General features: G+C 41.7%; 1 protein-coding gene across 5 annotated transcripts in view; it reads left to right on the forward strand.

Moving 5' to 3' along the window:
* The window catches only part of Ltbp1 (latent transforming growth factor beta binding protein 1), a 387,543-nt gene that overhangs the window by 337,419 nt on the left and 34,588 nt on the right, over positions 1-15,536 (forward strand). For 4 of the 5 annotated variants that reach the window (XM_021185976.2, XM_021185979.2, XM_029471037.1 and 1 more), the window contains 2 exons: positions 7,281-7,406; positions 11,064-11,207. The exons of the other annotated variant lie outside the window; for it this stretch is intronic. In XM_021185976.2, coding sequence (XP_021041635.1) covers positions 7,281-7,406; positions 11,064-11,207 — 270 coding nt within the window. The remainder of the gene's footprint in view (positions 1-7,280; positions 7,407-11,063; positions 11,208-15,536) is intronic. 5 annotated transcript variants of the gene reach the window in all.

Here is a 15,536-nt window from a genome sequence, read left to right on the forward strand (position 1 = left end):
TTGTAAATTGTGATGTTCAAATCATCGATACATCTAATAATTTGTTGTCTGCTTATTGTATAATCAATACAATTGAGAAGAGATATTGTTTAATCATCTGTTAGTATTTTGGGAATTTGTTAGCCTCTTAATTCAGTTTGCCAATTTAAAATTTGCATATCCTTAGACAGCAGAATTAAATATAGAGCTGTCAGATCTTCATAGTGGATTGACCTCTGGATTCTTTTGAAGTATTCTCTTCGTCTCTAAATGCATTGTGCCTTTGTCTACGTCGTATGTTATCAGGGAAGGAGTGTTGCTTGGCTGTACATTCTGATACATGCTGTCACTATTTGCTGACATGGCAAAAAAAAAATGAAACCAGGCAGATCAAGAGTGATTTTAGTACATACAGCTAACTTGTGGATTCAATATCTGTGTGGGCGTGTCTTGTGTCAGTTGCATCACAGTAGACATACTTTTCTGGAAAGCCTCGCCTGGAGATAAGTCTCAGTCCTCAGATACAGGCCACATTTCCAGCTGTTAGGATGAATGAGCGAATGACCCTTTCACCAGGTTGCCTAAGACCATGTGCATATCAGATATTTACATTGTGATTCTAAACAGTAGCAAAACTGTAGTTATGAAGTAGCAATGAAATAATTTTATGGTTGAGGGTCACTACAACATGAGGAACTATATGAAAGGGGTCACAGGATTAGGAAGGTCGAGAACCACTGGGTTAAATTATCAGGATTATTTTTTTGTGATCTTAAGATTTGTTTTCAGTGACTGTCACTATAACTGAGGAATAAGTGTAGTCTGTCATGTATGGTAAATATTAGAAGCTGCTCTGGACCTGAAAACTGCTTGCAGAAATCAAGTAGGAGTCTAGTCCTGGCGATTTTTAAAGACTTACTTAAGTAAGCTCCGAGGATAGCATATCCTAAGGTAGGGAAGGGTACAGGAAGGTCTCTCATTGGCCAGCCTTATTTTCTAGAATTTCTGACCCCTGTCACTTCTTATTACTTATCTTAGGCTGCTTCAAATAGATTTTGCCATCATGATTCCCCCACATTTTTTCTCTTTCCCTTCTCTCTCATTTTTCTATTGGCATGGAAGTCAGACTACACAAAGACATTGGTTTTTGCTGTTTTTCTGGATCTCCCATTTCCCAGAACTAAATTATTATCCATAACACATAAGGACCATATTCTCCAGCCCTGTGGATATTGCCAGACCTCAGTGGGCCTTTTTAGAAAGGTTCTACAGTATCCCATTGTATTGTCTGGATGCTCTCCAAATTCAGTTTTTAATTTCCTACTGGCTAAATTTTATTTCATTTTTCAGGCCTTGTGCTCATCTCCTGCTCGCTGCTGGCTTTCCTCTGTGCTGTGAGAAAGACCTTAATCTCTTTTGGGCCAGCAGCCATGCCATTTTCAAATTCCTTTGTGCAGACTTTATGCTAACATCTTTCAGTTCCACTTCTTGGCTAGGGCTTACTGTCTTCTGGTCGACCTCCACTCCTTTCAAGAAAGACTGTGAGGTCTGCGGTTCTCCTCAGCAGAAGCTCTGTGTCTCTTTAATACGAGGCTCTTTTATATGTCTGTTTCCTAAAATACTGGAACCAAATATTAAACCGATTGCAGGTGATCAGGAAGATCTCAGCTGAAAGAGTGAGTCATTTCCTTCTGATGAAAAGCTAGGAGAACATTCACACTAGAGAGCAGCCTGTGTCTTCCTGAGGCAAACACACCATCAGAGCCTGGTATGTGTTTTTCCAGAAGTCTCTTTGATAAACATCTTTGGAACCTATGGTGCTCTGGTTTCTATGTCTCAGTATGATGGTGCCTCTTATGTTGGGCTCTTTTTAAGGACACAAGTTTCTTCTAAAACTACAAGTCAACAGGGAAGCCAGTGAGTATCCTGCAGCCTGATCTTATTTCTGTCTTTGAAGTAAACATGCTCCATGATGCTTGGTGGCTTACAGTGTGGTTCTGTTCATCACATAGAAGTAATATTTTATAAGCATCCCTAGAAGAGGCAAGCCCAGAAGTTGAACAGAACCTTCAGTTTGGATTTAGAAGGTGATCCTCAACAAGGACCAGCCACTCGCCATCTCTCCCAGTTACTGTCTTTGTCACTTGACAGAAGTCGCTTTCCTCCCTAGGCCTCAGTTTTCTGGTTCTTACAATGTGGACAATCTAGATAAAACTGAAATCGCCTTTAAGTCAGGGTGAACAATATAATTCGTGTTAAAATGTCCTGCTGGCAAGTAGGCTTCTCTTGCCCAACATTGCAATCACTGTGGAAATTTTGTAAACAGCCAAGTACCACAAATAGCACTCCCATTACTACCACTGTCCTTGCTAGAGTCCCATCCTTGTCATCTGCCTTGATAGAGCATCCAGACACAGAAGAGTGAGTGGCTCATCTGTGAGACATTCTTCCTAGTTGGTAGATGAGTCTCACTTGGAAGTAGGGAGGAGAAAAATCTACAAAACACAGATGTTCAGAGCCTGAGGAAACAAGGATTTCTTCTTCATGATTGAAAACAAAACAAAATGGAAGAATTTGTCTGAAAGAAGACCAAACCACTTTCCTAATGAAATAGACATAAGTGCATCTTGTGTTCACCTCTTGTGATGCACATAGGCTTTTCTGAATGTGACACCTAGTAGGACCATTTGCTTTTGTTATGACTTTCACTGTCAAGGTCTTTAAAGACAGTTTTAATTTCTTTGTCTGTATATAAGCTGCCCGGCCCATTCTATTTAGAAAATCACATTGAGTCTTCCATTGTTTCCTCCCCTGATTTCATTGTTCATGTTACCAAAGTGAGGGGGTAAAGAATGGGTGACCTTTAGTGCGTGTTATGCAGGAAGGAAGGGACATTGGAGTTCTGTTTTACCATAGAAGGCTTTGGGAAAATTTTGGGGCAGTAAAGAGGATATATTCATTGTAAAACTTGCAAATGTACAAAACAGGTTAACCTGACAAATGTGGAGTTGTCAGCCATTGACATGGTCACAGCTTCCATACAGGTGCTGTCAGTTCCAGGCATCCTGAGCTGGGTTCCACTTATCCTTCTAATATTTGGAGGGTTCTTTTTTTTTTGGGGGGGGGAGGTCAGTTTACTTACCCACTGGCTTGTACGTATCGTTATATCTTGACTTTGTTTACATTGAAACATCAGTATTTGCTGTTCCGGTATTTTTTTTCAGTAAAAAAAATATGAAGAGCAGAGCAATATAAGAAATTAGCAGTTCTTGTGAAAACATGCTTCATACGTGTGGGTTGAGGACTGAGCAATTACTGGCAGGCAACTCCAACAGATGACTAGCTTTGGGGATAGTATTACTAGTGATAATTTCTAGCATGGCCCTTACTGGATCAATAAAGAAAACTGATGTAGAAATGTTGACATCAGGCAAAGAAAATATGATATTTAGAGACCTCAAAAATTAATCTCAGACTTCAGAGTCAACCTTGACAAAACAGGATGATGTTTTTCCACCTATCCAGATAGACGAGGGAAAAGTAGATCTGAGATCTCGCAATATCAAGAAAGTGAAATATTTGTATGTAGGCCATTAAAGATTTGAAACAAAGAGCTGAGGGTCTAGCGTAGTAGGAGAGTTCTCATCTGGCCCTTCTGAGAAGCGAAACCAGCGCTGTCCTTCAGTGAAGCCATTACCTCACCTCACTGTTGAAAACAAGAAACTGCAGAGCTGCATTATATCATTTTTATAAAATATTAATTGTTGAGCAGCTAGTCTCCAGCAGGCACTTCACGTTCCCTTTTCCTATTCATTCCATTCCAAAACATTACTCATCTAAACTTGCTTGGTGAATCATTGTTACAGTAAACTGAGTCTGCAAGACGCCCAGTAATTCATAGCCAGCTGGGGGCTTGTTCACCTTCAGGCTAGTTATTCAGTTCCTGTGCTGGTGAACAGTAATAAGGGGCCATCATCTGCTGGAATGGCATGAAATTAATAACAAGGAAAGCAAGATAATCTAATTTTAAGAATCTGGATTGAGAATCCAATAGATTTCACAAAGCTGAATTCACTCTTTGCCTCTCCTTTTAGTAGAGAAATAAGTTGCTGGTGAGGGTGTGTTGAAGGTTCCCCAACCCTTCAAGCCTAATACAGGCACAGGAAAAAGAGGAGTAGCCTGATATCTGTCTGGGAGGTGCCATGATGGAGGTGCCCCCTTAGGCTGACTCTGGAAGGATCAGCATGAATTTCTGAGAAAAAAATAGGAGTGGAAGAGCCAATCAAGCAAGGAGTTTATACCATTCTAAGGTCAGGGAGCCCTTATACAAGGTCATCTACAGGGATGAAGTTCAAATTGAGAAGGTTTTCAATTTCTCACACAGGTAGCCAGGAGCCAGATGAAGGAAGCCTTGTGCTCTAGCAAGGAGAAGATGGCGAACACTTTGAGCAAGGGAGTGGCATGCATGGGTTAACATTTGCAAAGAGCACCTCAGCAATAGTTAGGTAGAGAGTGGATTAGAGGGAGGCAAGACTGGAGACACGGAAGCCAGCTAGAATACAAGGAATACGGAGAAAGGTCAGAGGGTGGCTTAGGGCAGCAGAGGGAGTTTCAGAAGGGAAGGGCTGGCATTAAGATTCCTGGTACGGGTGTCTCGTTGGAAGTGATGAAGAAGGGTGTGTGGGAGAAATGGAGCTGATATGCCAAGGACAGTGATAGCAAGTTCATGTGTTACTTCTGGGTCTATTTGGTCTTAGATAAATGTTTCACCAGGACTGAGCTAAAGCTTTGAGAGAGTCTGAGACTCCATCAGCATGGAAATGCTAACTGAAGAATTGCTCAGCTTCCAGCCCCCCAAAAAAGGCTGCAGTGCAAAGAACAACATTATCTCTTTGACAGATGCCCACTTTAGAAAGTCCAGAGTTAGCAGTGGCCTCTGTCAAGTCAGTAACAGGATAGAACCCTTCCTCCCTGTTACAATCTGTAAACTAGCTATAATCCCGGCTTCCTGCGGGCATTCAGAGCAGCCCAGTCAACTTGCCGCATTAGATGCCATGAGGAAGAGCTGCTGGCTTTGATGTGAAATAATTGCATTGAGTTTTCAGTTCAATTCAGGAAGGCAAGGTAGGTGAGAAGCAGGAATGGAAAGAAGAGAAAATTCTCATCCCCGTCAGGAAGAGGGTTTATGTTCTGTTTAAATCAAGCTGTTAGGCTGGAAAAATCAAGTAAAAATAATTAAGGATAAGAAGTGTACTTGGAAGAAGGATTGTGGTGAAAGATGAAGCCTTATCATTCACCTCCAAGGACTGAGAGTCTATGGGGAGCAGATTGGGGAAAGCCGGCCTGCCGCAGTTCCCAGGAATCCTGAGCTCCGGCAGATGTTCATCTGCAGTCCATGGATGGTGGACCAAGAGTAACACTCTTGAGCATGGCAAGGTGCTCCTGGTATGTGTGTTCACCAGACTTGGAGGTCAGTGGGGGGCTGACTAGTGGATCAGATGTAGGGGTGCCTCTTTTTAGCAGCTCTGATTCAGTGGGGCAAAGATAGAGAAATTGTATGTCATTGGGCATGAAAAGGGGTAATGTAGGTGAATGTTGACTCTTATCAGGTACTTTGAACATTTTATGTTCCCATGTTAGTACTTTGTGCATGTTTTGTGGAATCCTCACAGTAATTGTTGGAGCCCCATAGCTAGACATCTGTTGTAACTATAACTAAGACATTTTATAAGAACATGTTAATTCATGTGAGAGAAGCATAAGGCCACTGTCTATGAGTTCTCATGCAGATAATGCTGTCATTTAACTGGCATTTTAGATCTCGAGACGATGTAACCCGGTGGCACATAATTTTCCCCATGAGGAACTGGGGCAGCCTGGCTCATCAGATTCTCTCTTAGACTAAGTCGTAATTATTAACAGGGTTGAATAAACCGTTGTTTCTTCCGTCCTACAGTTGCACAGTTGGAGCTCTTTTTTAGCATTTACCATATCCCAAAAAAGTGGCACATGAACTGCATTGAGGGGGCTGGAGAGATAGCTCAGTGGTTAAGAGCGCAGTTGCTCTTTTCAGAAGACCCAAGCTCAACTCCCAGCACTCACATGGTAACTCACAACTGCATGCAACTGTAGGGTCAGGGAGCATGATACCCTCTTCTGGCCTCTGTGGGTACTGCATCCCCATGGTACACATAACACACATATGGGCAAAACTCTCATACATGTGAAAGTAAATACCTTTTAAAAACTGCATTGACATTCCATGTTACCTGGCTCAGAAAGACCACTGTCAAGAAAACAAATAGCAAATACTGCAAAGATACAGAGAGTGGACAGTGAGGAATCCTTATATACTGCTAGTGTGAATGTAAGCTAGTACGGCCACTGTGGAAATCCATATGGAGGCTCCTCAAAAATAGTACTGCTATGTGACCAAGATATAATGGCTCCTTATAGACCCATAGGACCCTACGTCAACACACAACATATTTGGACATATCCATATTCATATACTGCATAGATGGGCAATACCCATGTTGATTGCAGCACTGTTGACAATGGCCAAGTCATACAGTCAGCCTAGTTGTCTCTCAACACATGAATGAAAGAAGATATGGTATATATATATATACACCATAGAGTTCTATTCAGCCATAAAAAAGAAAGAAATTATGTCATTTTCAGGAAAGTTGGGAGCTGGAGTTTGTCATGTTACCTAAAGTAAGCCAGGCTTAGAAAGAAAAATATCAGCTATTTTCTGTCATATGCAGAATCTATATGTCTCTTTAAAGAAATGGAAGTAGAAGAATAACTGTTTGTGGATAGAAAGGGAGAGCGGAGAGAGGGTAACGGGAGGGCGGATACGAGCAAAGAATAGGATACATGCATGGCCTTGTTATCAAGAAGCCCAGTATAATGACAATATACTAGTTAAAAAAAAATGTTTTAAGAGGTGGCAGACAGCACTTTTCCCTGTAGGAAAATAAAGCTCTCTTTGAAAATAAAGACTTGAAACCATTTAGGAAATAGTGACCATGGCTAATCGTGGCAGTCGTTTCAGTGTGAAAATATTTCCTGCGGAAAAGTCAATGTTTTCTCATAGACTCTGGTACTTTAGGGACTAAACCATTTTCATCAAAACATTTGATTAACATGAAAGATGTTTTCAAAGTTCTGTCTGTGTAAACACAATCCTCTCATTTAACCTTGCCGGACGGGGCGCCTCTGTTTATCCATTTCCATACCTTGTGCTTGTCAGTCTGTGTTCATTTCCTGTCTGATGTTCAATATCTTTTTTGCAGATATTGATGAGTGTGTTAACAACACTGTGTGTGACAGTCACGGCTTCTGTGACAACACAGCCGGCTCTTTCCGCTGCCTCTGTTATCAGGGCTTTCAAGCCCCACAGGATGGGCAAGGGTGTGTGGGTGAGTTTTTGGTTTTTGTTTTGTCTCCCCCTCCCCTCCACCTCATCGTGTTTCATATGCCTTTTCCAAATGAAATTAATGCTATCAAAAAATAAGCAAATTTAAGCAGGAAACTTTTCACCACAGTTTCATTTTTATCCTAAGATTGAGATTGTGACAATGATAATGTCATTTGGCCTCCAAAGTGGATAGAGACATGAAGAAGTATGCTCTTGTTAAAGGGCATCTACTTAAATCTAACTGAGTCTGGATCTGTGAAGTCTACCATACTGAAGCCTGCCACATGGAACAGCTTGCTTGCCTTTGACATGCGCCTCCTTAAACAGGGTGCTGAGGGAAGGTGCTGGCATGAGCTACCACTTCCCCGAACATACCAGTGTGACAGTGTTTCCAGTTATGCAACTGTTGTAGAAGAGACAGGGCTGGGAAAGCTTGCATGTCATCCATGCCCCAGAGTCCAACACAGGCTCATAGAGGCAAGCTTGTATTTCATACTCTGATCATCTGTGATTTCTGCCAACTTGTTTCGAAACATGCTGTCACGGGGAAGGGAAGGGGCTAGAGAATTTCACAGATCGTGAAGCTTTTTGTTTATTCTTCTGGGTAGAGAAAAGAACTGTGCTTGCCACAAGGCGGGTGACATTCAAGGCAAAGACAGTGACTTACTTGCTTGCTTTGACCACTTGCCAGGCAAGCATCAGGTCATTTACTATCCAGACCTGACCTGGACAGCAAAATGTTCTAGAGATTTGATTATATCACGTGTAACTGCTTCTCTGGTATTAATTATGGAAATTCAGTTAATCCCTAATTACAGAAAAAAAAATATTTAGGAAGCAGGAATGGAGTTTTGACAAATTTGCATAAACAACAGCTATTCAAAAACCACAAGTTACTATTCGAGAATGACAAGGAAACACAGCTGTTTAGCAATACAGCTAAGATGGTCCTATGGTACTGTCGCAAGTGGATGCGGCCAGGCCTGGTAGCTCGGGCTTAGAATCACATTCTCTTCTGGAGGACAGAGCCAGAGGATTTCCAATAAGTGCCATCTTGAGTAACAAAAAGACCCTGTTTCCCACCCAGAATTTAACAAACAGATAAACAAGCAGGAGACTAACGCCATAGTTTAGAGGTAAAGGGTATGCACAAAATGAGAGGATCGCCTGTGTTCAACCCACACAGGTACCAATAACATAATAGTGGCATTTGCTTATATTTTTGACTCACAGCCCTTTCTGTGACCCCCTACTTATCTTCCTAGCCTCACACCTCCTCAGATTTTGTGCCAGCAACATTAGGCTCTTTGTGGTTGTCACTGGTCACTTGCTTGGCTGTCACTTGCTCCTTTCACTGGGGTTAATCTTCTCTAGGCCTAACAGTCAGTCTACAGCAAGTGATCAGTATATGCTGTTTAATTGTTTAATGTTGAAATACCAAGTGTTGACGCCACAGAGCTCCAAAGCACCCACTTACTAATGAGACTAATAAGTGCGCCCGAACCATTTGATTTTCCACTCTGGCACAAAGAACACCACCTTGACAGAAGGGATGTTGTCTGGTATTGATAAGATCAACAGATACTATTTTTTTGTTTTCATATCATTGTTTAAGAGGTATTAACTAGAGAGATGACTCTGTGGCTAAAAGCACTGGCTGCTCTTCTAGAGGACAATAGGCTCAGTTCTCAGTACCCACATGGTGATTCATAACGACCTGCAACTCTATTTATAGGGTTTTGGAATCTCTTTGTGGATTCTCAGGGCACTAGGCATCTACATCATGCACAGACATGCATAGAAACAAAAGATCCATATACATGAAATAATAAAGTAATAATAAACGTTCTTAAAAGCTAGTAACTGAGAACCTACTATCTGCACTTCTCCTCAAAGAACACTGTATGGCATTTCAGAGATGAATCAGTCTTGTGTCCAGTCTCTGGTTGGGTTGTTCCCATCCCCCATCATTTGTCCATCCTTTGGATCTGGAGTCACATGACATTTTTCTAACATAACCCTGCATGGAAGAATCAGTATCCCATGTTTCTATGGAACTCTCCCTTTAACCCCCACCACCTCCTGAAGCCTGTGGGGTTTTCTTACTAATTTCCCTGACTCGATTCTAACTTCTAAAAAGGGGCAGCTGGACCTACCTGCCCCCAAATTCTGCTCCCACGTGGGGTCCCTGAGGACCTGGCCTGTGTGCCTAAGCTAACATACCTCTTGGCCAAATGAATGGAGTCTAGTGGGAGAGATTGCAATAGCCATGCTCAGAGTATGAATTGTAAAGTAGAATTTTCATTTGATATTATATACCTAAAAATAATAACTGTGGACTGGCCAACTTCTAGTCCGCCTATTCGATGGAAATTATGACATGTTGATACATGTTTCCATTCTCCTTTGCTTTATGCTACTGTATCCTTTTATAAGTGGAACGCAGGTTATTAAGTTTATATCTGTCTATGGACAAAGTGAAATGGAAACGTTAGGCAATGTTCTGAAACTTCAAGATCCACAAACCTTCCCATCCCTGAAAAAAAACCAAAACCAAAAAAAAAAAAAAAAAAAGCCTAGGTATGCAAGTGACAAAAGGATTTCCCCCCTCCTGGAAGAGCTGGAGAATTCCATTTTTAAACTTGGTAAAGGTTCTCATGGTATGCTTCTGAGAGCTGGTGCTTATGCATGTTAACGTAGAAGAGATGTGAACATTTCCGAGTCAGGTCGGGTTCTTGGCTGAGTGAGGAGGTCACCAGTCAAACATGTCAGGAGCAGAAAGACAGATGGTGCTCTAGGACAAAGTCAAGTGAATAAATAGCCTTTCTTTGGGGGCTATGAATGATTTGTGTTAAACAGGTCTCTTGACTGTGCTTTAATTATATGAATTTAAGAATAGACAAAGGAAACACTTACCAAGGCTGCACTGTGGACATCAACAGCATCAGAAAAGACCATGGAATAGATCATTAGTTATTGGACCAATTGGTTTCACCTAAATGACTAGTGTGTCCTAATGAATATTCATCTGTGCCCTGCAATCCAAAGTCTCTTGTTAATTTAGGCTGAAATGTATTTCCAGACATCTAAGTATGTTTTTACAACCTTACATTTCAAATCTCAGTTTTGATTGCTTCTGGGTGTTCCTTGACATAAGAGGTGTGGCCAGGTGGTGGTGGTACACACCTTTAATCCCAACACTCAGGAGGCAGAGGCAGGTGGATCTTGTGAGTTTGAGGCCAGCCTGGTCCATAGAGTGAGTTTCAGACCAGCTAAAGCTACACTGAAGAAAAAAAAAGAACTGTCTCAAAAACAAAACAAAAGACTCGGGTGTAGAGCTTTGGTCATTTGTGTGTTCAATATGCTGACAATCAAGGAAGGCAGTGCTAGATAGTCCAAGTGCTCCCAGTGTGCTCCCAGTGAGACTCCAGGCTGTTCCTTAAAACTACAGTTGGAGTTTAGAACTCGTCCTTGTGTATTTGTCCAGACCAAATTGTGCAGCTCTGCCTGCAGGGGTCCTTCCCTGGGAAGGATGAGGTTGAGGGCTGGCAGAACAACTTGTTTCCAGCAACCACGGCCAGCCCTGGAACAGCAGGTAAAATAAACCGATGTCAGGGAAGCAGCAGAAGCCTTACCTGATCTGTGCTCCCTTTTCCAGATGTGAACGAGTGTGAACTGCTCAGTGGTGTATGTGGGGAAGCCTTCTGTGAAAATGTGGAAGGATCCTTCCTGTGTGTGTGTGCCGATGAGAACCAGGAGTACAGCCCCATGACTGGGCAGTGTCGCTCTCGGGTCACGGAAGGTAGGTCCCAGTGGTACTGGGCAGGAATGGGAGGGTGTCTCTCAGGATGGGGCTGACCCAGGTTTAGGCTTCTGGAGATGAGACAGGACATATCCCAACACAACTCTGCCTCTGGGAGTGTCTTAGTGAGGGTTATACTGTTGTGATGAAATGCCATCCTGGGGAGAAAAGCAACCTGGGGAAAAAAGGGTTTATTTCAAATAAACATCCAGAGAACAATCCATCACTGAGGAATTCAGGACAGGAAGAAACCTCGAGACAGGAGCTGATGCAAAGGCCATGGAGGGGTGCTGCTTACTTGCTTACTCCCCATGGCTTTCTCCACCTGATTTCTTATAGAACCCAGGGTCACCAGCCCAGGGCTGGGCCCTCAGCCCTCATTCACTAGTTAGAAAATGCCCTACAGGTTTGCTTACAGTAGACTGATGCTATGAAGGTATTTTATGAATTAAGGTTCCATCCACATAAATGGCTTCAGCTTAGGTCAAGGTGACATAAAACTGTTGAGCACAGGCTGCCATGTCTTATTCTTCTTCTGCCTTATCAGTAAAATTAGGGTGCAATTGATGACATTTTTGGATAAATGACCTCTAGTGCTCTTTCCAACCCAGCATCATTTTGTAAGGGATTCAAAATGATGAGGACATTTGCTGAGAGTCGCCTAAGACCTAGAAAGCTATCAGCTAGCGTTTAACATGACCTCCTCTCACTAAGTTGCATAACTCTTCTTTCTTGGCCCTTTGGGGAAACTTACCCTGACACTTCTCTAAATTAAAAGCAACATACCGGTCTCTCAGGGTCTACAAAGACTTCCACTCGGAATTCTTGAGGAATTTTTCCAGAAGTTGGCCTAGAGAGTGGCTATGTTTACATTTGTTTAACATTGGCTTTAGCCCATGTTGTCACGTCATGTATTGAAATGGAAATTTGATAAATTAATCTGCCACCACAGCCTACAACATAAAGCCCAAATCCATTAGAAGTGTTGCAGGTTTTTTTTTTTTTTATGGCCAATGTTTTGGGCATCATTTTTCCTAGTGTATTCTAAGGTCTCCATCAGAAAAAAATAAAATCTGACAACTATTTAGCCCATGCTTTTTCAATGCAGGGTCCTCAGATTCTCTCACTACTCCAGCATCCATGCAAGGATATTTATATCCACAACCTGGCTTGCCACTGCATACCTGCTAATACATTTCTGTACCATCTTTATCTCTCAGGTTCATACATCACTCTATAGAATTACCAGGTATCCCAATTTCCTAGGTTAAACTCCTTCTGTAGACCCATCCCACCTCACTCTATTCTACCCACACAAATACAGAGACAGTTTGCTTTTTTATACCCCAATCATACTTTAATTTGGGGCTTTTTTAAAAATATCTTCCTAAAACTAAGTTCAGATGTCATTTCAGTCAGGCTGCCTTCTCTGATAGCTTCATTCAACCTGTTGTTTGCATTGTGAGTTAGGTGTGAATGATGTCCAGCTGTAGACTCTCCCTTCCCTTCCCTTCCCTTCCCTTCCCTTCCCTTCCCTTCCCTTCCCTTCCCTTCCCTTCCCTTCTTTTCCTTTCCTTTTTTTTTTTTCTGAAACAGGGTTTCTCTGTATAGCCCTGGCTGTCCTGGAACTCACTTTGTAGACCAGGCTGGCCTTCAACTCAGAAATCTACCTGCCTCTGCCTCCCAAGTGCTGGGATTAAAGACATGTACCACCACTGCCTGGCTGAATCCCTCTTTCAAAAACAAGTTGCACCTTTCTCCTCATTCTTCAAGTTCTTGAGTGAGGAAACTAGGGGAACCCTGACTGTACATCACTGTGTGTGCATCTCTTTCAGTTTCATTTTTCCAATGTCGTGAAATAGGACATAGAGCTCCTTACTCTCAAATGTATGAGATTTAAAACAAGAAGGTCTGGTGTCGTTTTCACACTAGAGCAGAGGATCCAGTTTCCCAGGCTACTCTTTTGGAAGTCCTTTACTCAACGCTGCCACTCTGCAGACCTTCAGGACTATACACAAGTGTAGTAGTGGCAACTCTGCATATATCCCTTTGCCATGTTACTCTTTGGCCATTGTGATCAGCTGTCCCCAAGGAGTATGGAGAAGGTTGGCCCTTGAAGACCTTTAGAACAGTGACTGTGTATAAGCAGTTTGGAGGCAAAGAGCCCATAGAGACCTTCAGAATATACTCTAAATACAAGGGAAAGTGAACACAAACAGCCATTTCCACATTAAACAAATGAAGTAAAAACATTTAGGTCATCTCATCCCATCCACAGACTCTAGGATCAGACATGTGTAGGAAAAGACAAAAGAAGGAAACAGCCTTTGTAAGTGAACATTTACACCTTCATCAGATAAGCCAGAAGAGCTGTCCCAAGCACAGCAGCCACTTGCGGTACAGAGCAGAGGGTCATGTTCATGCTGTCACAGGAGGCCGTACAATGACTACACCAGCATAGTTTGTCTTTACCCTCTCCTCATATATTATATCAAAGGGAATAAAGAAAAAGGGAAAGCAGAATAAACTCTCGAAACTTGTTACACTAAGATCTAACATTCCAAGATGGTGGACACTCAGTGCCAACCTGGGTTTTCTCCTACAAAAGGTGAGGATGTCCTTACCTGCCTCATCATGTGATTATCTGTGTCTCATGTGAAACAGCTTTAGTAACACATCCTTCAAAACAGAACCACCTGAGGCATGGGGTGTGGTTCCGTGCAGAACACTTGCCTAGCGTGCATGGGCTCCTGTAGATCCCTGCCACCCAAACCAAACTGAACAGAAGCATCAGTATAAAAATGTCAAAACCATAATGATGTTTTTGCTATCACCATACATACTGCTAGGATGAAGATGGACAAATTGATTTTTATATACTAATGATAGGCCAGGTAACAAATACATATGAGAAAAATCAAATCCAACAATACCAGAGGTGATGTAATGTTTCTTAGAAGTCGTTGGCATGTGATGTGGCATGGGCACTTTTACTGACAAAATCTGTAAGAAAGGGAGCTGCCATCTCTCCCCTCCTAACACTTTTCACATTGATTTGACCTTAGAAAATCACTTTCCAATGGAATCTGTCTACTCCTGGCAACAGAGGTCTAAACTCACAGGAATTTTTTTTTAAAAACACCTTATGAGTATGTATGTATATGTATACACACACACACACACACACACAGAGAGAGAGAGAGAGAGAGAGAGAGAGAGAGAGAGAGAGAGAGAGAGAGAGTGATCAGAGATGTTTACTCCAGTGGAAAAATGCCCCAGGAAGATGACTGTTTGAAGGTCAGGAAGATGAGGATGTTGTATTTTTTCCCAGAATGACCTTTGTGGACCAGTTTTTTAAAAAAGAATTTGCATTTTCATCCAACATGGATGAAGGCTTGCCTGACTCTCCATTTCAGCTGTGTAAACACTGAACTCTCAAACAGCTTGGAAAGAAAATAAAAGCAGGATTTGGGGGGAAAAAGCTGAATAATACAATTGTATTGTTGATCGTTTCTCTTATGTAATCAACTCTGTACCTCCCTCCAGTGCAAGACAAGACACAATGATAATTTTATGTCTTTGTTTCTGTGGTCTAAATGTTAAAAAATGAACACAAAATGTTTACGATATACACATAGATAAATTATATATGCATGTATATACATATACTTTGTCAGGCTTTAATTTAAAACGAACCCTGCTTTATTATCAACATTTGGGGTCTTCTATGTAGTATTAATTCCTAAAAATAATCAGACATACTCTAACTTTGCACATAAGGAAAAATTATTGATTTTTCTTTTAGGCACAAACTATAAAGTTAACTTCATCTATAAAACTGTTGCTTTCCTGATTTATATTTTTAATACATTGCTTAATAGCTCCCTTTTTAGGCTTGCTAAATAAAGTGAATAAACTGAATAGTAACATTGAAAATATTTGTGAGAAACATTTGTAAATTTTCCCATAAGTTTTCTGGAATTGCCTTAATAATGATTTAAAATAGGTCTTCTAACTTTTCCCTAATAGCACATTTCCTAAAGCTTGTAGTCCTTCTAGCCAAGATGCCTTCCATCAAAACAGGCAAAATAGAAGTCCATCCCACGCACGCATGTGAAGGAAGCAGGCTCAGACAAGGGAGGTGGTAGGTTTACATCTCTCTCTCTCTCTCTCTCTCTCTCTCTCTCTCTCCTGCCCCACCCCCTCTCTCATACACACACACATACACACCACACACAATTTGAAACCACTTCATGACTGGCACATAGGAATCTGCATTTTATTCTTCTTCTAGACTCTTGGTCTTAGTTGGAGAAACACCCACGGTCC

Source organism: Mus caroli, chromosome 17 (assembly GCF_900094665.2).
Source record: "Mus caroli chromosome 17, CAROLI_EIJ_v1.1, whole genome shotgun sequence".
NCBI classification, from domain to species: domain Eukaryota; kingdom Metazoa; phylum Chordata; class Mammalia; order Rodentia; family Muridae; genus Mus; species Mus caroli.